We start from the raw sequence: 26,253 nt of genomic DNA on the forward strand, positions 1-26,253 counted from the left end.
CTTAGACACCTAATCCAGCAGTTTCCCACTTGGATAAGTCTATAACTATAATTGCAAGTATGACTTCTAAATTTGACCGACAAATTGTAGCTTCCAAAAACCGCTGCCGAACTCTGATCCAGTCAGTTACATGTCCTAAGATAAGTGATCACATGATCCTTCATTCTACTAGATATGATTTGTTGTGTTATGGGTTTTTAAAAAAAATGGTGGTCGGATATTCTATATTTAATTGTAGTGGATGTTTAATATTATGATTTGGTTCATAATATTCTTTTTATATGTTAATATCCTTTTGTTTATGTTATATGAAGATTATTGTGCAATGTGGTGGTTGTGGTTGTGTGGTAACTTTATGTTTGTAATTAGATTTTAGTTTTCATTTATAGGTGGTTGTAATTGTACTTTATATTTGTAATTGTATTTTATTTTGTATTTTACTTTACGTTTATGGTGTTTACGGGAAGAAAAATATGAGAATGATTGATACTTTGATTGTTGGTGTTTTTTTGTTGTATGAATCATATTCACGTTAAACGTAGATGGACATTTAACCTTATGGTTTATGTTATGATAAAATAAAAAAATTATATTTGTTTTATTTAGGTACCATTATATTTTAATAAACAAGATTTAATTAATTAGAAAAATATAGTTTAATACATATCGATTGAAGGCAAACGGGCAATAAGTTGCGCCGCTAGCCCTTTCTGGATGGTAAAACCAATGCTCTTGGAAAAGTCTTGCTACACAAGTTCTATCTTTGTTCCACTTATATAGAATAAATTCTAAAATGTTTACTTTTTTTAATATTGGAATGCGATTGTCCTTTCTATTTTTCCCATTGGTGTACGACACAAATGAACACAATTAAGATTTAAAATAATTAGCATTATTAATAACTTTATTTATAAATAACTTAAAATTTCATCCAGTTGTAGTATATGAAGTATTTTCAACCAAATGCTTAATTTCCTTAACAATTAAACACGATGTTTATAATTCACATTTTATTAACAAATATTGTTTTTTCTATGATAAGTAACAAAAATTGCTATAACTATTTTCTTGGAACAACATGATACCAATAATAGTTTAGACAACATAAATTTAAAAAAAAAAAAAATAAATAAATAAAAGATTATGATACATTGGAAAAATGATTAATGTTTGAAATTAATCATAAACGAAATAAAAACATGTTTAAATAAATGGTTTTCCAATTAACAATGTCAATAGTTAAAAAATGTATCAAATAAAAAACTACATTTAACTAACTAAATTCACACACAACATATGAATGGATACCATTGAAATGATATGATCCTAAAATATATCTAAGTTGATTGATCATAAGTAGATGTTATTATAATGATTTGGTTTTAATATATATATATATATATATATATATATATATATATATATATATATATATATATATATGTTTATGGTATATTTAAAATAATTATAATATTTTATAACATCTTAGTGTAATATTCATTTGAAAACCTTTATTTTAATTAATATCACTCGAAATTCTTCTTAATAATGACTTAAACACTCAAAAGTTTTATAACATATATATATATATATATATATATATATATATATATATATATATATATATATATATATATATATATATATATATATATATATATATATATATATATATATTATGTTTAATATGCATTTAATGAAAATATTACTATAAAAGGTCAATATTTTATGTAGACAACCATATAAATCACATACAATTGAAAAAGAAAACAAGTTTAAAGATTTTTGTTATTGTTTGAAGTATTTTGACCGTTTTTTGAATTATTTTATTAATGTAGAGCTTTTAATTTATATGTTTGTTATATGTTAATTCTTTTTTATATTTTTTTGGTTATAGTATTCTTTTAATACAATTATTGTATGTTCTGGTTGAATCGTTAATGTAAATTATATTATATACATGTTATCGATCATATTATATATGTTGCTTCAAAAAATAATTAACTAAAATTCTTGTATATGCTATGTTTTCTAGGGGTGTGTATGGGTCGATTTCGTTCGGTTATAGGCCAAAACCAAACAATAATCATTTCAATCGGTTAATGAATTTTGGTAACCAATGTGAATCGGTTAACATTTTAGTCGGTTAATAGCAAAGTTCTAAATAATGTAAGGCATGACTAGGCGAAAATGTCAAGTCTCAAGCTTTTCCGAGCCTTGGCGAGCCATGTCGTTTATAAGGCGTGATTTAAGACGACAATTTTGTATGTAATTCATATTTTTTATATGTATTTTCAACTATTATTTATTTCTATACACATATATGAGTCAAGGTGGCGTTTTGGTAAAGCTTGGCGACACGTACAAGCCCTAGAGTCACGGCGCCATGGTGAAGCCATGACGAGCTTTTTAAAACCTTGGTTAATGGTGTCCGGTCATCGATTAATATCGGATAACGATAATGGTTCAAAATAATATGGAAATAAAAATACATTACTACAAAATTTGAGAAACAAAACAAAATCATTGCGATAAAAACTACATTACTATAAAATGTGAGCAACAAAAAATCATTGCTATAAAAAGTGAAAAATTAGAAATTAGGTTGCTAAAATTACAAGTGGTAAATTAATGGTGATTAACTAATACCAAATTTTATAACTAAATCTAATTCAAAATTAAGTATTTTATAATTGTGACGTGATTATTCTTCAAATTCTTAGTTTCCAATATAATTACATATTATTATTATTATTATTATTATTATTATTATATATATATATATATATATATATATATATATATATATATATATATATATATATTAGTTTAGTTAATATTGTTGGATTGATTCAGTTCATTTTATAGTGATTTGGTTTTTGATGAAAACTATAAGGGAATCATATGTATTCGGTTAATCAATATTATAAATCACACTATCTTTTAGTAATGGTTCAATTATATTGGTTGATTCTGTTTTGGTGTGGTTTTCGGTTAATATGTTCACCCTCAATATTTTTCATGTAAATCTCTTTTGAAAGTATATGTTTAGTATTCTATATAAATGTATGCTCGCTAATACTATTGTTTGTTAAGTTACTCTAATTTTGTAACCGTTATCTTTTATTGTTGTAATTATGTTTGTTAATCGGATTTGTATATAATAAAATTATGAAATTTTGAAGTTGAGTTTTATGCGCTACCTATATGAGAGTAAAGCAAAACTTGCTATAAATTTTTTTTTCAAATACGTTTATTTACACCAAAGTAACGATTAACTTTTAAAAGAATCATTAAAATCGAACTCACAAATTACATACTTTCAAATTTTATAGTTCAGTTTTTTGCATATAACAAACTCAATAAACAATGTTCAATTGTATTACAAACATTGCAATAAACCAAATTTTGATACAAACATGTTTATGTGAAACGCTGCCCTGTAAGGAAGATTCAATTTCAAGAGGCGGTTGCTTGATTGAGGATTTCTTTACGTGTTATTATTTTTCTTGTAACAATAATTTATAACATACTTATTATAATATTGGGATTGTGCTAGACTGCGAGTTATATCTGTTATTTGACAAGTATAATAAGTGTGTGTTAAAAGATAGGAATTTATATTAGTTTGCAATAAATAAAAAAAGAAATATGTAAACGGAAACAAGTCTGTGAAATAGTTTAACAATACAATAAAGAGAATTAGAGATATATGATTTGAAATTCCAGGCTACAAAATTTTTACATAAATAAAAGAGCAAGCAACAGATAATGATTTGCAATCTGTTTATAAAGTTTTGCAGCTGCTGGTCTGGTCTACATCTGTGATGTGTGTATTTGCAGATTTGGAAAGAGAAGAGCAATGAAATGGGTTTGGATTTGGATTTGTTTGATTAATAAGTTGACTTTTGTCTAATAAGCATCTGCTGAAGCTGAATGACTTGCTGCTGTTGTTCTGGGGGCAAAGAGCTTAACTGCTCTGCTGTCAGATTCATCACTTGTTCCAATAATTCCGATTCCGAGCCAGAGGGAAGAACCTGCACCCAACCCATTCAGACAATCCATTAATCATACACACCAATTTTTTTTTTTTTTTTTTAAATATAAATAAATAAATACCTCAAGTTTCTGCTTCTGGGAATCTATGGGCCCTGGTTTTGAGAAGTGGTTTTGATTTATATGTGGAGTAGGAGTAGGAGTAGGTGTAGGTGAGAAAGGGGCAGCTTTTCCATCCTCCATTTTCAATAATTTTGTAGGTTGATGATTAATTTGATCGCTCTTGTCATTCATAAAGCGTCCATGTCCATGTCCATTTTCTTGTAACTTTGAAGCAGTGTTACTGTTTGGAATTGGATGATTATTATGCCCCCCCCAACCACCACCAGTTGGGAGGTTATGATGCAAAGGCAATACATGATGATGAGGATGATGATGATGATCCTTGTCTCCATTATTAAGAATAGAATGCCCGATTGAGGAGCTGGGCTGTAAACACATCCAAAACCATCAATTTTTAGTTTAATTAAAATAGGCATCCTACTTTGACCCAATTATAGCATTCTACTTATATTTTTATTTTTCCTATCATATTACTACTTTGAAAACTCTACCTAGTTATAGCAATGAAAACTGCTTTGAATCTAGATGACATTGTTATAATTTGGTAGACTTTTCAAAGTACAATGTTGTAATACGAAGAAATGTATAATAAACAAATCAACTAAAGTAGGTTTTGCTCATTTTACCCTAAAAACAAAACCATAAACAAACTATTCTATGAGGCACATGATTCCAATAGCTACATATTTGCAAGAGTAAAGTGTAAATTAGCACCTTAAAGACATTATCTTGTAATAATGAATGAGTGGGTGTGGGTGTGGGTGTGGGTATAGAAATAGAAGGTTGTTGTGGGTGCAACGACTGAAGTGTTCCAGACACTGATTGTACTCCTCCCAATAATGGAGGGGTCTGAAACCGGGGAGGGGGCTGTAAGGGAACAGATGATGTGGCATAGTGAGTAGGAACAGATGAATGTGATAATTGACTTTGACTTTGACTTTGAGCTTGAGGCATTATGAACCCAAGTGGCATCTTGTTTTGAGCAAGAGGTGGCAGCAGCCCAGAAAGAGGCTGTGCTCCAGATTGTTGAGCCACTGGACCAGGAACTTGCCGACCAATCCCCGCCATCTGTAACTACATCATACAAACAAAACCATTAACCATCTACTTTTTCTTAATATATTAATTATTATATGAGTAATCAGTAATTTTCACCAAGAAACACATAAAAATTTTGACATGGCTTTATAACACTTCTCAAAAGTTTGCATGATTTTTTTACAACGTTCTTCCAAGTTTGAAGGAAGTAAATGCATACCAATTGGGGAGGAACTGTCTTCAGCATTATATGAGCCTGCAATCAAAACATTAGGAAAGATGTTTAAAAAGTGTTACGTTACTTTAAAATTTAAATAATAAGGTGGAGATAAAGACTTTTAGTGGAAAGATGTTTGCACTTCTAATATAGTATCATGAGATGAATATTAAAGTTTAGGGTCAAAATATAACCTGCAAAACCGCTTTTGACAATTGTGGATTTGCAAGAAACAGTTGGCGTGCTTGTTCCTTGTTTTGGGTGGCCAATGCCTGTTTGTGTTATCAACATTACAACAATCACATTATTTCAAGTTCATTACAAAAAACAAACTTAAGACCATAAAAAAAAAAAAAAAAAAAAAAAAAAAAAAAAAAAGCACATGATTTCTGCATACCTTGACTTCAGTCAAAACCTCAGTCAACTGGGTGTTGGACATTTTAGCAAGATGAAGAGTCAAAGGGTCTGTTCCTGGTATGGGTTGACTCCGGATGCCATTTTGACCACCTCCAAGAGCTCCCGCCATCACAATTGCAGCAGCCATTGCATCTTGTACACCAAAACTCTGGTGAACACCAGGATCTCCATGTCCAGCTGGACCTCCAATTTGTTTTTGAGGAGCTATGTTACAAAATACAAACATTATTTCAAAAGATATTACATTGATTATCCCATACTATTACAAAAGTAATCAGCTCAAGCTAAATCTTTACCTGTATTTGTAGCCATTCCAGGTCCACCACGACCCTGTAAAAAAAAATTAAATCATCAATGAGACAATGTCAATGACTATATTCAAATCATTTAATTTACCTGTTCTTTGCTTCTTTCGTTATTTTTGTCATTTTCAGCAAAATCAACTCTTAATTGTCTGCCATTGATATCATAACCATGAAGATTTCGTCTAGCACTTAGAGCTGTTTCTTCATCTTGGTATTCACAAAACCCATAACCTTTGGGTTTACCAGTTTCTCTATCCACAACTAATCTGACAAGTTAAAAGAAGATAGAGAATTTACACTTTTATACCAGAGGATACTGATATGCATTTAAGCCAAATCCTAGAATAGAAGTTAGATGGTTTGATATCTAGTAGAATAATTAAAAGAATCTTATTGTTATGCAATGCTAGGAGTACATGAAGCAATCAAATTGTGTTACAACATTCATAAACCACACTTTTTGCATATTACTCAAGAGCTTAGTAATGAGAAACACTCAAACTCATGTATCCATTATTTACTATGATTAGCCATAAAATTTTCAAATTAAAGCAGGCAGCAAGCAGCATTTAAACGGAAAAATAAAATAAAAAAGAGTACTTTGTGGAAAAGATGAATTGACGAACCTGAATGATACAACAGGGCCAACCTCCTCACAAATTTCTCTAAGTTGTTCTTCAGTTGCATCGTATGGTATGTTTCCAACTGCAAACAAACACGTCATATAATGATATAAGTGTTAAATTGAATACAAACTTCCAATGAACCATAGACAATGAAAATAAACTCTACTACTGTATTGAACGCGTTAGGGTTTTTAGATTTTCTGCATATTTTTCCTATAATTTGGTTCAATCTCAAACCCCTGGTTACGAAAATGTAGAAATATAGAAGGAGATAACGAACCAAAAACGCAGCGATGTTGAGAATTGGCCATCAAAATTAACAAATGAAGTTGAAGATAGGGTTAAGCTCCCTCTTATTCTTCCTTAGCATCGTAAACTCTCCAATTTCTTCACTAATTTATTCAGTAAACCCATAAAAAAGTTTCTCCACTTAGCTTTCAATCAAACCACGACTACCGCCAAGACAAGTTCGTTCACGCTTCTCCGACTGATTCCTTAAAAAATATCAATAAATAAGAAAAGGGGAATCTACAAAGTAGAAAAATGAAGGGGTTTTCGTTTCTGATTGTATAATTGGGAGTATGAGGTATTCTGGGATTCTACAAAATTGAACCCTAAAATCCGTATGTTGTACTGAGAAAATGGGATTTAGAAAAGGAAAGTAATAATGATGATATGATTGACAGTTACAGCAAATATCCCAAGAATTACAGAGTGAGAAGGAAAAGGAGAATGTGAAAATGGAATTCTATTATTATTCAGGGAAGGATCTGTTGGACGTCAGATTGGGGGAAATCTTTATGCAAGAGTAGCTGACGATCTATTTGTTCAAGGAAAGAACATTTACAAACAAAACCTTATTTCTCAGGTCCTCACAAAATAAATAGAAGCTCTGTAAATTGGATGAACTTATGTTTTTTTACCTTTGGTTCATATAATTTTTTACATCGGGAGCCTTTATGTTTCAAAATTATTATTATTATTATTATTATTTTGGCTAACTCCCTTGTAAATAAAAGTTAAATACTCTTTTGAAATGACTTATTTTTATCTAATTTTGTTTTTTATTAAAAAACTTACACTAACATTTTATTTTTTCCTGGGGTGAGTTGGACCGAATCGGATCAGATCGGACCGAACCGGCTATTGGATCATATCGGTTTTAATAAGATTTGTGGGCCTTGGACCGGACTTGTTATGACTTATCAGGTCCACATCCAGCTTCCAGTTCTTGGACGTAAAGTGAGCATCTGACTAGACCAGACCTAACGTGTTTTGCAAAAATTGATGGACCTTAAACCAAACATAACGAGGCTTATCAGGTTCATGTCCGATCCGGAGGTCCAAATGTCCACCCTTAATTCTTCCACTTCACTTTCCTTCCTCGGATAATTTAATATTTGATTGTTTTTAAAATCAATGTATGCTCAAATTTTTAACAAATTCTTTTTATTCAAAAACGGAATTTCCTAGATTCTCATTATATTTTCATAATAAATGATTATCAAAACTCAATATAATTCAACTCACATATCAAACCATAAATAAAACATAAACGAATAGCAAATAGAATACAATGCTAAATGCTAAAAGTTTAAGCCTTGAAATCTCCAAAACTCTCAAGCTTCTTTATTTAAAGTGTCACCTTTAAATCATTACCTGAAACACACATGAAAGTAACATGTCATACTAGAAAATCCAAGGACACTAATAAGATTAGACTTCTTAGAATTTAAAACACTTTAAAATTTATTAAAATCACGTATACATCTTTAACACTTTATCACATATATTTTCATATAAACCATATATACCACCACTGAAACACCTTAACACGTTTAAATTCATATAATAGCCAAAAGAATTAAACTACACACATGTACACAAATAAATGTAACCTTAATCCCCTAGACCTCTTGTATCACTAGGACAAGTGTGAAGCACGAGTCAATAACATTAAGACAAGTGTAAACACAAGTCGATCGCTTCGAATAACACAAGGATAAGTGAGTAACATAAGTTGCTAACATTAGAACATGTGAAAATCACAAATTGATATCTGGGACAAGTACAAAGCACAAGTCGATATTTTCCACTCATAAAGAGCTAGTCTGATTGTGGCACTAGGCAACGACATTCAAAAATGTCAAGGCAGTCTAGCTACTTCGAATATTTAGCCCCTTACACGTAAGCTTGGGCCTCTCATAGTCATCTCACACCCGTTTCCCACTTTAAACCCTTTGAAATGTTGTGTAAAAACTTCGGTAAAAATCCTTTAATATTGTAAAACACTTAACCCTTTGGCAAGTTTAAATCCCTTTAACAACTTTGAAAGCCATGTAAGATCACATTTAATCACATATATGTAGTATAGTAAGTAGTATAGTATCGTACATCATTAATATGTTCTTTAACACATTCCATGCCATATAAATCACATAAAAAGCCATGCACAATAACATGATACACAGATAAAAAATAATAACAAAAAAAAAATAGTTTTATACTTTTATAGGGGATAGTGTTCAAAAAAAATATATGTACTCACCTTAGCCTCTCCAATGTCCTTTCACCTACACAAAAGTCTAGTAATCTCTCTAGCTCATCAAGAAAAGCCCTATTCACAAAAACAACCTTATTAGTTTCATGAATGCTACGATGTAACTCTTTTATAGGGTGTTAATAGTATCTTGTGTAGCTTATATCGCTTTAGTTTCAAGAATAATTATGTTGTCGTGGCTGTTTGTAACCCACGAATAGAGAGGGACGGATTGTGAATAGGGTCTAATGGTTGCTTTCACGTACACTTTATTTAATCTATTATTTAGTATAATTAAGTTCGACAAGCATATATGGTTCTCATGGCTGGAATTAATGGTAGCAACAATTGTATGAATGGAATCAAGCATGTTTTTTTAAGGACACTTACAAGGAGGCCGGCTATATACATAACTTGGGCAGCAAGGTTTTATGAACAAATTAAACAAGAATTCTCGTGACATAGATTGGGGAAGAAAGAACAAGTAGCATGGTTTTATTCTGAAAATCCAAAAACATGGAATTCAGATACGAATTAAATTTTACAGGACTACGAAAAGTTTGGGAGAAGCTTGGAAAGAACATGCTGTACTTGTTCGAGATTTTCATCCATATGCATGGCAGCAACATCAATTGAAAAACGAATTAGGAATTAGAAACGAAGGGACTTACCAGTGTCGTGTTTGGTGTCTTCTGCTTCAAGGACGCGTATAATCTACAAAAACCCTAGCTAGCTAGGCTACCTGATCAAGACCTCCCTCACGTCTATTATGCGTATGGCTCACTGATGAATGCGTATAGAGTACGACTAGGGATCGTTATATGGAGGGCTATGCGTGAGGAATACGGAATACGGTTGGTCTTGAGCTGCGTATGGATCATTGCAAATCTGATTATCAAATATTTAATCTACTTTGGTCTTTCTACCCGAAACCCGTATTCTATCTCTATGATTTTATGATACTTTCTGGATTGGTAGAGTACCCCCCTCAACTTATTTTATTTCAGTTTTAATAATTTTTATTTAAATTTTTTGCATTTTTGTTTCCCTTCATGAAACTTAAGGGTCGGCCTTAGAGAGAGGGCAAGCTGGGCAAACGCCCCAGACCTCGCTAAATTTTAGATGGGGCCCCTGAAATTTATAATAATTATATATATACTTTTGGATTATATAAAATACGATATGCAACATGACAAACAAATGCACTTTAGCTGAGATGGTTGAGGTACTCGAAATTTTGAATTAATGAAAAGGGTCCATGTTCGAATCTCGTAGCTAGCTAAATTTTATTATTATTTTTTTTTTATGCTTCGTTGTGGAACATGATGGAAGTGGTGAAAATAGAGGGAAAATAGACGATGACTAGCATGAAAATAGACACTCTTCCGAAATGATTTTTCAGTTGTTAGAAAAACACATTTAATCACTTCATAATCTTATTACCAATCTAAAATGTCCACATCTGTGAGAGTGACCTACAAATAGAAAGAAAATGAGAGACATTCCAAGATTGCATAAATGAAGCTACTGAGTTATTATTTTAAATCGCCCGATTTCTGATTTTGAAGTTCTAATTCTAAAGGTATGATATCTAATTTTGAAGTTCTAATTTCTAGGTGTGTATGTGGTATCCCAGAATGACTATGATATGCGGTCTTTTTTCCCGAATTCATCAATCTTTACCAAGCCATTAATTGTTTAAAAACTATTTCAATCAAGAAGGGATGAAGTCGACTATTCTAGTGAAGTTTTTTCCCCAAAATAATCAATGCATATGAAGTGTTAGATGCAATGTTGGAATGCAGCCAACTATTCCATTCAAGTTTTTTTTTTTTTTTTTTTTTTTTGTAATCTTTTTCATGCATATGAAGTGTTCGATGAAATGTTGGAATGAAATCAACATTTCTTTATTCATATGAGTATTTTAGGTTTTAAAAATTTAAAATACAACTTATGAAATTAATCCCTATTTTGATAGAACAAGTGACTATAGGCTACATTAAGTTTCTCATGTTCAATTGTTGTACAATTGTGTAGTTACAATCCTACATTTGGTAAAAGGACATCAAGATCAATTTCATCAAAATCCAAGATGAAGTAATTGAAAATACACAATTGAATCAAAGTAAGTTACTATTTCTTCTATTAGCTCTTTAGATGTACAATCTTGCCACTCCCTCCCGTTTTCGCTTTTAACAATTATGGACCCTTGTTCAAAGAAGTGTGACAAAATACCAAAAAAAAAAAAAAAAAAAAAAAAAAAAAAAAAAAAAAAAACTAAATTTTGCAAGGCTGTGAGTTTAGACAAATTATATAAAAAAAAATGTTTCATACACTAATTCTAGTTATCTAAATATAATATTTTCTTTATCTTGAAGGGTCTTATTTTGTTTTTGTCTTGGACCCCAAATCGGCTTGCACGGCTTGTGACACTTCGCCCTATAATAATTTAAATTAGGTGTGTGACCCGTGTATTACACGGGTTTATTAAAAGGTCCAAAATTAAAAGGTGTGAGCAAAAAAAAGATCATTCATGTAAGTTTTGACATCCACAAGGATTATGTTCATAATAAAATAAGTAACAACTGAGTTTGTGACTTGTGGTAAATCACATGGGCCATTTATGTAATTTAATCTTAATTAATCTATACTAATCAACTTATTTAATATGAATTCAAAAATGAAAGATAATATCTACATTAGTTAATTATACATTAATTAATATATTAATAGAAAGAGGAATTCACAAATAGAAAGTTATTATATACATTAATTAATATATTAATAAAATTAATTAATATGAAATGACATTTAATAGGTGGAATTTAACTAAAAATAAAAAAATCTATAAAAATGACAAGTGGATATTATATTATTTTTCAAAAAATCTATAAAATGACATGTGTCAAAATAAATGAGAAGAAGACATGTAGCAAAATCATTCTTATTTATTAGGGTAGATGTTAAACAAATCCCTTTAAATACTAACTAACTAGATATTAAGTAAACCCCAAAAACTAATTTAATAACAAAAAAAACCTTTTTAATAATTCGATGTCGGAAACTTATGTTATCATATTTATACATAATTTTACTCAATAAATAAATAAATTTTGATCAAAATTAAACAAAAAAAGGTCTGATAAAATATCTACACTATCATATTGATTGTGATCAATTTTATTTATTCGTTATTTTCGTATTAAACACTTAATGAGGAAAGTGTTTATCAGTGTTGTACGCATGGCGTAATTATGACTATGCAACACATAGCCTTGTTTTGTCCCGTAAAAGCCACTTGATGCTCTATGCAGAGCGTAGAGCTGTTACTAGGGGTGAGCATGGTACGGTTTTTTGTTAAAATCGAACCGAAAACCGCAACTTTGGTTTTTTGAAATTTAGAAACCGCACCGTTCAGTTTTATGCGGTTCGGTTTTTGTGGTTTTTTATTGCGGTTTTTTGCGGTTCGTTTTTTTTGCGATTTTTTTCCCCCGTTTTGCCTTTTTACTTAAACTCAAGTAAACGAGTTACTTTGATTCAGATGAGGAGTGTTAATCATTTATTGGAGATAAACTCATATATATCATCACCTCTTGTTTGAAATCAAATTACATAACCATTCATTCAACATGTTTCTAATACGAATTTAATATAATATTTGTTTCACAAGTACATACGATAATATCAATTACTGTATTCATAAAAATAATACTATATCACTAGTAATATTCATATTTAAATGTTAAAAAAATGTCATAAACATAATTTGTTATTGTAAATACCACTGAATGTATTAAAAATATACAATCATCATCCGATAGATAAGATAGATATTTACATTTATAGAAATTTTAATTGTTATAAGTTCTTGGTTCTTATAAATATCAACACGTAATATCTATATATATATATATATATATATATATATATATATATATATATATATATATATGCGGTGCGGTTCGGTTTTTTGCGGTTTTTGCGAGACTAGAAACCACACCGCACCGAGTATTTTCGGTTTTTGTGAAACTAAAAACCGCACTATCGGTTTTCATTTCGGTTTCGGTTTTTCGGTTTCGGATAATGCAATTTTTTCAGTTTTTTTGATTTGCGGTTCGGTTTTTGCTCACCCTAGCTGTTACGCATCACGTAACCTGACTAATGTTGACTTTTGACTTTTGACAATTGACCAAGTTTAACTTTAGGTCAAATGGTGTAATTTGAGTAGTAGATTGAGGCTTGGTCCCTATTTGATGTTTAGGTGACCTGTAGAACAGATATTTGGAATGGTGATCAGTTCAACTATCTTCTAGACTTTAAGGTAGGTCTTCCTCACTGTACTCATAGGTCGAATGCATCAATGTTGACCCATTAGGTTGTGCTATGTATTCTAGTATATAGGATGTTATTATGTTATAGTGATGTGTTAGATTGGTAGATCTATATGATTACATGTACTTATTGGTTATATGCTTATTTGTTTCATATGTCGACATAGTGTGGTTGAGTTGAGGTTTTACTACTCTGTGATGTAAGCCAACAAACCCGGATCAATCCAGTCCGATGACTGTAGGTCGGGGACAATCCAATCCGATGATTGTCGACCCAAGGGTAATCTAGTCTGATGACTGTAGGCTGGGGGTAATCCATTCGTATAATTGTAGGACGGGGGTAATCCAGTGTGATGATTGTGGACCTAACATGCACATTTATATATGTTTTATTGTGTGGGGTATTTTGAGGTAACTCATCAAGCTTTAGCTTACATTTGATTTCATGTTTTAGATACATCAGATGATTTGGACAAGCCGAAGGCGTGATTATGCACATTATCATTGATATTTTGTTGGTTGATTATTTTAGGATACTTTGATTTTGACCATGTTCTTGAAATAATGTTTTTGTATGGTTTATGGGTTATTAAAGAGTTTTGAAAAATGAAAATTTTTAGTATGGTTTTGGGATTTGACATTTATTAAAAAAAAAGTTGCAGTTAAAATATGTTTTCTATATTGAGTTTAGTTTTTAAAATATGAATTTGAATAGTTTAAAATATGGTTAATCACATAAAAAATTATATATATTGGGTTTTTTCCGGATTAAACCTTGATTTTATTTTTTATTATTGAAAAACCCCTTACATCATTTCTATATTTCTTGATTTAGCCCTTATAATTTTTATTTTTTTGATTTGGCCCTTACATTTTCAATTTTTTTTTGATTTGGCCCTCACATTTTTTCAGTTTAAAACTCTTACATATTTGTTATCTTGGAAGATTTCTTGCATTCGGGTTCATAATTTCATGGAATATGTTCCTAACTTCATGGAGGGTTGGAGTAATCTAGAGAGATTGTGTTATAAATTCATTGCTTGACGATTGCATACATGATTTTTCTATCATATAACATCATCGATGTGGTGAAGAATGTTGTAGACACATGTAATGGTCTAGAAAAGTTCAACCGAACATATGTAATGATCATCAGTTTGATCAAGGGTTATCGGAACTAAGTTTTTTATGTTGGTTATGGAGAAAAAAATTGTGGGGCTTTGCTATTCTCATTATGAGTCATAGGGTTCGCAACGCTCCCATATTCTTCTTCACACCAACGAGTGATATCTTTCTTCTCTTATTGTCTCTCTTATCTTCCATCATACGACCAAATGACTTCCTAATGAATTAAAAAATCCAACAAGAAAAACTTTCACCCTTCATTCGCCATAACCAACATAAAAAACTTAATGTCGATAACCCTTGATCAAATTGATGATCGTTACGTATCTTAGGTTAACTTTTCCATATCATTACGTGTGCCTACAATGATCTTGACCAATCTTCAAGCAATGGATTTACAAGATTATTTCTCTAGATTTACTCAAAACTATCATAAAGATAAGAGCATGTGCAATGGGAATGCTAGAAATCTTTAAAGTTAACAAAGATGTAAGGAAATATTTAATCCGAAAAAAAAAATTGCAAAAACATAGATCCAATGCTAGGGTTGCATGCACACATAGGATTGTTTGTATAAAACCCAACAGAAACTTCTACATAACTCTCTATTCTAATAAGAGATAATAAAGCAAAAAGTGTGAACATCTAGATCTCCTTAACCTGAAACTATAGTACGTGGCGAGCCAAACCGATAAAACAATGTTGCATACTCATCAGGAGTGTGTAAGATCCTAAAACAAGGCTTAACAGGGTTTACAAACCTTGCCTTGCGAAGCTAGACACTCACAAATGCCACACTCGAAACCTCTCTCAATCGTTTTCACTCTACCTCTCTCTATTTGAAATCTCTCTAAGTATGTGAAACCTCTCCCAAAACTCTCTTTGTATGAGAAATCTCTATAAGTATGTTAAATCTCTCCCAAATCTCTCTAAGTATGTGAAACCTCTCCCAAAACTCTCTTTGTATGAGAAATCTCTATAAGTATGTTAAATCTCTCCCAAATCCCTCTAAGTATGTGAAACTTCTCCCAAAACTCTCTTTGTATGAGAAATCTCTATAAGTATGTTAAATCTCTCCCAAATCCCTCTAAGTATGTGAAACTTCTCCCAAAACTCTCTTTGTATGATAAATCTCTATAAGTATGTTAAATCTCTCTCAAGTCTCTCTAAGTATGTGAAATCTCTCCAAGTATGTGAAATCTCTCTCGAATATCTCTCTGTATGACAAATCTCTCCAAGTATGTGAAACCTCTCTCAAATATCTCTTTGTATGAGAAATCTCTCCAAGAATGTCAAATCTCTCCCAAATCTCTCTCAAAAGCTTCCCGTAACTTTTTAGAATCATTCGGGTCATTCCGACCCTTAACCGGGTCAAAAACGGCTTAAAACGGGATAAAAACGAGAAAAATGGACCTTAGGAACCGAAACCCTCTTATAAGAGGCGAAGTTCCTTAGGACCCGAAAGTCCTCTTAGGGACCGAAAGTAAGAGGACCGAACCCGAGCAGGAGGAACCGAACCCGAAAGTAAGAGGACCGAACCCGAAAGTAAGAGGACCGAACCCGAAAGTAAGAGGAACCGAACCCGAGCCCAGTAGGAACCGAACCGAAAGTACTGTTCACCCGAACCGAAGGTACTGTTCACCCGAACCGAAGGTACTGTTCACCCGAAACTACTGTTCACTACAGTTCGCTCGGTTCCGACATTCTCGCCTTTTATCGCCGAACCGAGCCTCGGTCTCTGATCTCTATTCTCACTCTCTCTTCTCTTCGCACCCTCTATTCTCTCCTCCCCCTCTCGGTTCCTACCCTCTCCCTTCTCCCCTCTCGGTTCCTTCCCTCCTTCTCCTCTCCTCTCGGTTCTGCCTCCCTCTCTCTCTCGGTTCAGCATCAGGAGGCCGAGCCTCGGCCAGAATTTCGCATATTTGCCACTTTTAGCCCATTTTTGATATTTTTAACATTTTAAGCCCGTTTTTCGTGATTTTAAAGCGGGATTTTCTCCAGAAATTATATTTTAACATAATAAACCCTAAATATTCATAATTTAAACATATTTGGATGAAAATCATTATTTAAACAATAAAAATCAAATGGGTGAATTATTAAAGGTGGAGTGTTGACTTTGCCTTATCCAAAGTCACAAGCAACCACCCCACACCCACTCTATGACCAGCCATACCTCCCCACCTTACCTAGGTCACATCAATGTCCCTCACACTCAATTTACCCTCATTCCCACGTTTTTAGAGCTGGAACAAACATCCTCTCTCCTCATTTCTCTCAATTGCCCTCATTTCACTAAGTATCAAACACCACTTTTCTCTCAAACTTTTCCCACTCAAATTTCGAGATTCAAGGCTGGTTTTCAAGTGTTCTTCCACTCTTAGTAAGTAAAATTCATCCTCCTTATGATTATTTCACTTCATTCTACTCAAATCATGAATATCTTACACAAACTCCATCATATTAGCGTTAGAGCTTCGAATCTTCAAGTGATTCTTCAAGTGTTCTTGGGTTGAACACTTCTCTTCTTCAACACTTACCTACTGAAATCACCCAAGGTGAGTTCATACCCCTACATTTTTATGTTTTCTCAAGTTTTCAGGGGGGGAATACAAGTTAAAACACTAAGAACATAACTAAAATTTTCTAACAGCCTTCATCAGAAAAGTTCAACTCCATTCACGGACTGTTTTGGGCCTCTTAAACATTTTTGTTTTCAAAACTGTACAATGTGAAAATAGTTCAAGTTTGTAGCTTTAAAATGACTACTTGCACATCTCCATACGATTTTTCTACAATTTATGGTGATTTTTACAAAACTGCCTATCATTTCAAACAACAATCCGGACCAGTCTGTGATTTTGGACTTTTTCACCCAAGTTAGAGGTCATTATAAATTGTGATAAAAATTATGAGCAAACTAGACACATTTTTTGAACTCTCAGAATTTACGGATCTAGTTTTCAACTCCGTATGATTTTTCTATGATTTTTCCAAAACAGGGCAGAATTGCTAAATTTTGCCAACAGCATGTAAATATCATAACACTTTGTATTATGTTGAGCAAAGTGTATAATCATAAGTTTTAGTATTTGAATGTGTTTCCTTGTTAGTTTATCATTATGAACTGAAACTAAGACATTCATATTAAATATTATTCATTCATTTTGGAACACGTATTATTTAACTATAAAAAGTATAGTTTGAATAAATTCATAACACTAATACATTCCCATAAAAGAGTCCATTCATATTACATACATTTTAGATAAACTATAATAGGTATAGTTTATGATACATCACTCAACGCACTAGTACAAGAAGGGTACATTCACACAAGAAATATTTATATTCACACACATTTCACGTAAACTTGTTAACCTATATTGTGAGACTCTCTCTCTCTCTCCCCGTACGTCCGAGTGCGGGATATAATTCCTGGTAGTTATAATCAGAATCTCCTTGAGGGAGAACGTGATACTTGTATATAGATCTATATTGGGTTTGACACCCCACACCTTGCTGCTAGCTACAGTTGGACCTGCAGGTCTACGGGTGACAAATGTCATTTTATTTTTCGCGACACTGAGAACGTCGTGGCAGGTTCACATAGTCATAGTATGTTATAGCGACTCACATAGGGATATAACAATCCATAAGTTTACGGGATTTTATTTTTAAAACCTAAATGAGTTTTATGTCGATTTAAAATCACCTTTTTATCTCTATGAGTACAGATACCACTGTACACTTTTGGTTTTGGTAGTTACGACTACACATCATTTGAAACTACATTTATACTTTTAAGTATGGTCAATACTTGTTACTTCTCGGTCCACTAATTTAGGACTACATATATATAAAGTATTAACGAACATGAGAACATACGGAAATTTCATTTAATTCAAATGCGTCCATGTCCATTTAAGTGCATAATATTTTCTATTAATAAGAAAGGTTACTTATACATTTTGGTCTTCAGTCATAAGACTACATTACGCAGATTTAAAGAAAATATTGGATTTTCTGGATACATATTCTAACGCTTTTACAAGGAGAACGATTTACTTTTCCAACGAAATCTCTTATGAACTCACCAACCTTGTGTTGACACTTTTCAAAACTACTTGTATTCTCAGGAATTCAGTGAAAACAGGAAATCAACAACGTTTTGAGGATGGGACGATAAATCGTCAAACAGTTCATTTTGTATTATAATGTAATTGATGTGAATCATGTAAACATGTGCTTTGATGTAACGTTTTCAATTATATTTGTGTTGGTTGTATTTACTTTGAACACTATTATACTTATTGTTGTGATACTCTACATGAAGTCCTCCACCCCCGGACGTTTCCGCCATCCTTGGTTTGGGGGTGTGATTGTTGAATATCACAGGTAAGCTCGGGGATGTATGGTCAGTCTTGGGAGTGGCATAGCCTGATCAACTATGCTGGTCCGAGGAGTGATTAGCACATGCCCAAGAATAGTTGTGATATGGCAACAAGTCTAAAACTTACCAACACTACCACAATGAGAACATAAGAATAGAACATGAGTTTAAAATACTATAGGAGTATTTTGTAATATCATAATTTATATGAAAAGTAAATAGATCCTCAATGATAGGTCTATAGTCCCTAGGTGGATACCTTAAGGTTATATATAACTTAGAAATTATAGACTTAGAATTTGTGGTCATTACTTTACTTCCTTTTCCTTGTTTGGATGTGGACTTAGAGTGGGATCACTTATTCAAAGGTCTATCGTGTCTTGTTATATGTAATTAGTGTGCACTATGTCATTATAGAAGCAACTAATAAGGATTACCCTCCTATAAGTAATTGATAATAGAGTTAGACGCATAGTACTTATCTCCTCCACTTCTATTCTCGCAAATACAGCATAGCAAAATCCTACTTAGCGGACGACCCTTACTTTCCTAATCCGAACACGAGGAATGGTGAATGATTATGAGAAGAATCATAAGCGGGACCGGATGTAATCAATCCTCCATGCATAGCAAGGATTCCGTGAACCGTTTCGACTATAACGAAACCGTGAACCGTTGGGCGATTGTGATCGAGGGTTGAATGTCGACAACAATGAAAACAACCACCATGTGGAGACCAACGAGGGTGCTATGACCTCAACCACGGGGGACCGACGGACAGAGCCCTCCCGGCAAGGACCCGGCAGATCGCGATGATCATGGATCAAAACAGGAAGACTACAATCTGAGTTCAGAAAACTGCGCGCTACTATAAACCCCACCATCTCATGTACCGGTGACTCAGAATTATACTACTATTCCCGAGACCAACTCTCTTTTTAGGACCTTATCGCCACTCGTGAAGAGGAAAGAGAGTAACAGGGTAGGACACACATCATTCAAAGAAAGGATGATTGTAGCCAGGCGTTGATTGGCAAAGCTACAAAATTGCATCGACCTTGCCTCAGGCATCGCAAGGGATGGATCATCGTGAGTAGAGTTCATGCCGCTCACCAGACCTGGTAAATTGGCTCCATAAGTATGCGTTGGTGCTACTCTATTCTAAGAAAAATCACGACACTACAAACTAAATGGTCATACTAATCGAGGAAACTATCTATTATCAAAACCCGCTAATGCACAAATGTGAAGTAGACCTGCATCGAGGTCAAAATTTTCACTGAAACCACGATTTCTAGAGTCATATTAACAAGATGGGTTTAGGACGTACCTAACAGACTTGAAGGACTATCTAGCCTTAATTATATAACTAAGCATACATCAATAGGTCGTGATAAGGACCTAGCTTGGGTCAAGTATAAGGTTTCACTTGGAAACAGAACCACTAAAATACATGAGTTTATTATACAAAGAATCTCGTTATAAATTGTTTTCAGAACACCCTAAACAACTGAACATTGATGCAAATCGATATGAGATAAACTTAGTTAGAAAACTCGCGACATATAGCCATCCTAGAAACTCATTATCGTCTCACCTTTAAGCATTTGTTGAGAAGTTTCTTCTTCATAGACCTATGGGTGCGATCATACCAGCACTAATGCATCGGACCCCCTCAAAAATTCCTCAGCCAAGTGTGTTCGGACAAACATGATTCTAAGAGGAGTAAAGCTTAATGTCCGTATGAAACCTACTCCTACCTACTGCCATAACTCTATCTCGGGAGCATTAGCAGAGACACTAAGGATAGTACAGTAATGTGCAAAAATTTATATGTGTAAATATAAATTGTAAGGATGCACTTAAGACAATCATTTCCACTAACGAAGTCGTTTTTCATCATGAAACAGAACTATGTCTTCACCAAGAGGCAACAAACCAACTAGCAAGACGCCAACACTTCAGATAGACGCTGCTACATTTCAAGCTGCAGTCACGGCAGTCGTGGCAGCCGTCATGGTGCATTTCAATACTAACAACATCAACAAGGGTGGAAGCGATACTTACAATACAAATTGTGGTAACAATCAGGGACACCAATGGGTACCTACCAGCAAAAATTCATCAGGCCACGAACCTTCGAACAAGAAGAGAAAGTTTTGGGACATGAAAAAGCGCCACCAATCAAAGGGATACACTAAAAGACAACAGCCTAAGGCCGCCTCTACCATTACAACATCAGTCATGACAAATGCCTCGACACTAGCCTCGGGGTCTGCCACCCAAATGCCTGCCAGACCATATGAGGGATCACTCCCAAAGTGCAACAAATGTGGCTTTCACCACCATGGAGCTTGCTGGGAGATGCACTGTAAAAACTGCAACATGAAAGGGCATACCGTTCGTTTCTGTAGGGCCTCGACCCATCACCTCCCTTCAATCAACTGCACCAAGGTAGGCCCAGTATGCTACCTATGCGGTGAAACGGGACACTTCAAGAGAGAATGTCCAACTGAGAAGAACGACGAAGGAACAGTAGGAATGTGATGAACACACCAACAGGAGCAACAAGGGAACCATGTTAGGACTTTTGTAATGTTCCCAACGACAATACGTTTAAGTACTATATGTTTGTAATGAATTTGGTACGCTTACTAAAGTAACCTTCCTTCTAAAAAGTAGCTAAAATATTTTCTCTCTCATACAAATCAAACCAAAGACATTCATATGTGACCTTAGGAGCATTACCTGTAAGTTGTAATGACTTTGTCCATACATCGGGGATAATTTAAAATCAAAATACTTAAGTCTTGAAATAGATAATTCCATCCTGACTCCGATTCCATGTCTAGTATTAGGGGTTGAGTGGGGTCACCCACTCGACAAATTTCACGATGTCAATTTACATACGACAATCATATACCACTCGATCGTAAGGAGACCTTTCAGGAGTCATGATATCAAGTAATCATTACTGGCTATCGAAAACACACCCACTACCAGTGCTAGACACTGTGGTAGGAATCATTTACAATAATCATAACATCAAACAAAACGGAACACACATAAAAGAAATACAGGACACTCTATCACTCTATTGATCTCTTCCTTTGTATACAACTTATCTCATGTTATCTAAAAAGATAGTGTTGTCGTATTCCAATTTTGATTAATATTGCCCTCGTCTTCCTGATTAAACGACTACAAAAGGGCTTTTCACCTAACCCCTGAATATCGAAACTATCGTCTCTCATAAACACCCAGCACGGACCTTTGGGTCATCTCTTGCTGCGGAACTCCAAAACACGAACCAGAGGAGTGTCATACTTCCCGAAGCCTTATCACATGTATATACGGGAGACCTTCGGGATTGTCGCGCATGTAGCAGACAAGATTCAAGCATAGAAGCTTGGTATAGATAGAGTACGAGTCCTGCCATGAGCTTCGGGCTAAGGTTGCCCAGAAGGACGAGTGAATGTCCTACCATTCAAAAAGGCCTAGTCGCGTAAACCAAACCCACATACTTCCTACCAAGCTACAAGAGCTGTCAGGTCAAACCTATCGAACTACTCAACAATGAAATTGAAGAACCAAGTTTTTCACCCTGAAAAGCTCTCGTCTTATTCTTCAAATTAGAAAGACAAATTGCTCACAATTCCATCGATTTCAGAGGCCCCGACAACATCTCTAATAGAAACCTTTACTATCTGCCTCGCATTGACGAATAGGCCGACCAACCTCAAGAAACGAGGTACCCTTTAGGAATTGGGCCTGAGATCTGAATATCACCAATCACGAGTATGGAAGAAGGATATCCGAGAACAATCCTCCAATTTCGATGAAGATGTTGAAAGTTCGTTGTGATAACCCTCGGATAGGACCAGACCCACTCGTTGGATTCATGAACGTAATAAATAGGATATACCCTTCTTGCTAGGATCAGTTCATCATCTTCATTACAAATGACTTACTTATCTACCCTCGTAGTAAGAAGGAAACCAAGGAGAGTAGCTACAACAAACCACGGAAGAAATACGATCAGAGAAGTATTACCTGAAGTTCTCTAGATACGAGTTTTGGGAATTGAGGAGTTCAATTCTCAAGACACATCGTTACCAAGGTGGAAATTCATAAGGACCCTTTCAATTGATCAAAACCGTGGAGAAACAGTCAGCACCGAAGGTGTTAGCAGAAATACGCCAAGATTCTGGGTCTCGCTGACCTACCGTCTTAACTCCTTCGGAACCTCTCGAAAAATACGAACCCCCTCCCAACTTTGACCCTAAAGGGAGCAACCCTTGACAGGAAGAGAAACAAGAAGAAGAAACCTCTAGAACTCCGGTATGACCGACCGAATTCCTCTAGAAACACTCACTCTGGGAAGGCTTAGTACGCTTCGGAAAGCATGGAAAGTCAATACCCCAAATAATTGTGTCTTTCGAGATTCTTGTCAGAATCAGCCTTGTAACTCGCTACTTCAATCTACTCCCGCGAGCTTGGTAAAGTACACCCTACCCAACACGTCCCAAATTTAACAAGAAGTACCTATCCGACGAGACTCTTGCAATTCCCCTCGACGAGATCGAGTTCCACAAGAGCCTCACCTTCTTAGAAGAACCATGGTGACCATGGATCGAGGTCAAGCGGATGAAACAACACCACTTCCCATTAGTGAAAGTTCGCCAGAATATTAACCATGGACCTAGAGTCACATGGGAGCGCGTGAATCAGTCGATTAGGAAGTATCCTCACTTCTCGGCTTGATTATTCATGCCTACTCCTTGCCTAACTTCAAATTTCGGGACGAAATTCCCTCTAACGGGGGGATGATGTGACAACCGTCAAATTTCGGCCAAGTCAAAGTCAACTAAAGTGAGCAAATCAAACCGTTTGACTCAATTTCCCCGTGAGTACTAGAATTTACACTATGAAACTTCTACATAACTCTCTATTCTAATAAGAGATAATAAAGCAAAAAGGGCGAACATCTAGATCTCCTTAACCTGAAACTGTAGTACGTGGCGAGCCAAACCGATAAAACAATGTTGCATACTCATCAGGAGTGTGTAAGATCCTAAAACAAGGCTTAACAGGGTTTACAAACCTTGCCTTGCGAAGCTAGACACTCACAAATGCCACACTCGAAACCTCTCTCAATCGTTTTCACTCTACCTCTCTCTATTTGAAATCTCTCTAAGTATGTGAAACCTCTCCCAAAACTCTCTTTGTATGAGAAATCTCTATAAGTATGTTAAATCTCTCCCAAATCTCTCTAAGTATGTGAAACCTCTCCCAAAACTCTCTTTGTATGAGAAATCTCTATAAGTATGTTAAATCTCTCCCAAATCCCTCTAAGTATGTGAAACTTCTCCCAAAACTCTCTTTGTATGAGAAATCTCTATAAGTATGTTAAATCTCTCCCAAATCCCTCTAAGTATGTGAAACTTCTCCCAAAACTCTCTTTGTATGATAAATCTCTATAAGTATGTTAAATCTCTCTCAAGTCTCTCTAAGTATGTGAAATCTCTCCAAGTATGTGAAATCTCTCTCGAATATCTCTCTGTATGACAAATCTCTCCAAGTATGTGAAACCTCTCTCAAATATCTCTTTGTATGAGAAATCTCTCCAAGAATGTCAAATCTCTCCCAAATCTCTCTCAAAAGCTTCCCGTAACTTTTTAGAATCATTCGGGTCATTCCGACCCTTAACCGGGTCAAAAACGGCTTAAAACGGGATAAAAACGAGAAAAATGGACCTTAGGAACCGAAACCCTCTTATAAGAGGCGAAGTTCCTTAGGACCCGAAAGTCCTCTTAGGGACCGAAAGTAAGAGGACCGAACCCGAGCAGGAGGAACCGAACCCGAAAGTAAGAGGACCGAACCCGAAAGTAAGAGGACCGAACCCGAAAGTAAGAGGAACCGAACCCGAGCCCAGTAGGAACCGAACCGAAAGTACTGTTCACCCGAACCGAAGGTACTGTTCACCCGAACCGAAGGTACTGTTCACCCGAAACTACTGTTCACTACAGTTCGCTCGGTTCCGACATTCTCGCCTTTTATCGCCGAACCGAGCCTCGGTCTCTGATCTCTATTCTCTCGCTCGGTCCCTGATCTCCGCTTCTCACTCTCTCTTCTCTTCGCACCCTCTATTCTCTCCTCCCCCTCTCGGTTCCTACCCTCTCCCTTCTCCCCTCTCGGTTCCTTCCCTCCTTCTCCTCTCCTCTCGGTTCTGCCTCCCTCTCTCTCTCGGTTCAGCATCAGGAGGCCGAGCCTCGGCCAGAATTTCGCATATTTGCCACTTTTTGCCCATTTTTGATATTTTTAACATTTTAAGCCCGTTTTTCGTGATTTTAAAGCGGGATTTTCTCCAGAAATTATATTTTAACATAATAAACCCTAAATATTCATAATTTAAACATATTTGGATGAAAATCATTATTTAAACAATAAAAATCAAATGGGTGAATTATTAAAGGTGGAGTGTTGACTTTGCCTTATCCAAAGTCACAAGCAACCACCCCACACCCACTCTATGACCAGCCATACCTCCCCACCTTACCTAGGTCACATCAATGTCCCTCACACTCAATTTACCCTCATTCCCACGTTTTTAGAGCTGGAACAAACATCCTCTCTCCTCATTTCTCTCAATTGCCCTCATTTCACTAAGTATCAAACACCACTTTTCTCTCAAACTTTTCCCACTCAAATTTCGAGATTCAAGGCTGGTTTTCAAGTGTTCTTCCACTCTTAGTAAGTAAAATTCATCCTCCTTATGATTATTTCACTTCATTCTACTCAAATCATGAATATCTTACACAAACTCCATCATATTAGCGTTAGAGCTTCGAATCTTCAAGTGATTCTTCAAGTGTTCTTGGGTTGAACACTTCTCTTCTTCAACACTTACCTACTGAAATCACCCAAGGTGAGTTCATACCCCTACATTTTTATGTTTTCTCAAGTTTTCAGGGGGGGAATACAAGTTAAAACACTAAGAACATAACTAAAATTTTCTAACAGCCTTCATCAGAAAAGTTCAACTCCATTCACGGACTGTTTTGGGCCTCTTAAACATTTTTGTTTTCAAAAATGTACAATTTGAAAATATTTCAAGTTTGTAGCTTTAAAATGACTACTTGC

General features: G+C 34.5%; 1 protein-coding gene and 1 long non-coding RNA gene across 3 annotated transcripts; both read right to left on the reverse strand.

Annotated features, from left to right (window-relative positions):
* Nucleotides 1-3,670: 3,670 nt before the first annotated feature.
* CSTF64 (cleavage stimulating factor 64) lies at nucleotides 3,671-7,577 on the reverse strand. Of its 2 annotated transcripts, none has more exons than XM_078983034.1 (10): nucleotides 7,003-7,577; nucleotides 6,723-6,801; nucleotides 6,188-6,362; nucleotides 6,088-6,121; nucleotides 5,772-5,995; nucleotides 5,569-5,646; nucleotides 5,378-5,413; nucleotides 4,834-5,187; nucleotides 4,120-4,485; nucleotides 3,671-4,037 (listed from the first exon to the last, which is right to left on the reverse strand). In XM_078983034.1, exons 1-10 carry the CDS (start codon nucleotides 7,031-7,033, stop codon nucleotides 3,894-3,896), a joined length of 1,521 nt encoding a protein of 506 aa, XP_078839160.1. In that variant the 5' UTR covers nucleotides 7,034-7,577; the 3' UTR covers nucleotides 3,671-3,893. The 2 variants fall into 2 exon arrangements, with proteins under 2 accessions (XP_078839160.1, XP_078839098.1); XM_078982972.1 differs by having other exon boundaries at nucleotides 4,834-5,193; nucleotides 7,003-7,576.
* A 659-nt stretch (nucleotides 7,578-8,236) lies between these two features.
* Nucleotides 8,237-10,174, reverse strand: LOC145047834 (uncharacterized). The gene is made up of 3 exons (XR_013682474.1): nucleotides 9,933-10,174; nucleotides 9,271-9,339; nucleotides 8,237-8,381 (listed from the first exon to the last, which is right to left on the reverse strand). It is a non-coding gene; the product is annotated as an uncharacterized LOC145047834 (long non-coding RNA).
* Nucleotides 10,175-26,253: the final 16,079 nt, after the last annotated feature.

Source organism: Lactuca saligna, chromosome 1 (genome assembly GCF_052625555.1).
Source record: "Lactuca saligna cultivar CGN05327 chromosome 1, ASM5262555v1, whole genome shotgun sequence".
Taxonomy (NCBI): Eukaryota; Viridiplantae; Streptophyta; class Magnoliopsida; order Asterales; family Asteraceae; genus Lactuca; species Lactuca saligna.

Bases quoted from the DNA above. Each gene is read 5' to 3' on its own strand.
- CSTF64 (XM_078982972.1), bottom strand. From the start codon at position 7,033: ATGGCCAATTCTCAACATCGCTGCGTTTTTG. The intron at 6,363-6,722 runs GTTCGTCAATTC...TTAACTTGTCAG, and splicing joins GGCCCTGTTGTATCATTCAG to ATTAGTTGTGGATAGAGAAA. The intron at 4,486-4,833 runs GTGCTAATTTAC...ATGTGTTTACAG, and splicing joins TACAAGATAATGTCTTTAAG to CCCAGCTCCTCAATCGGGCA.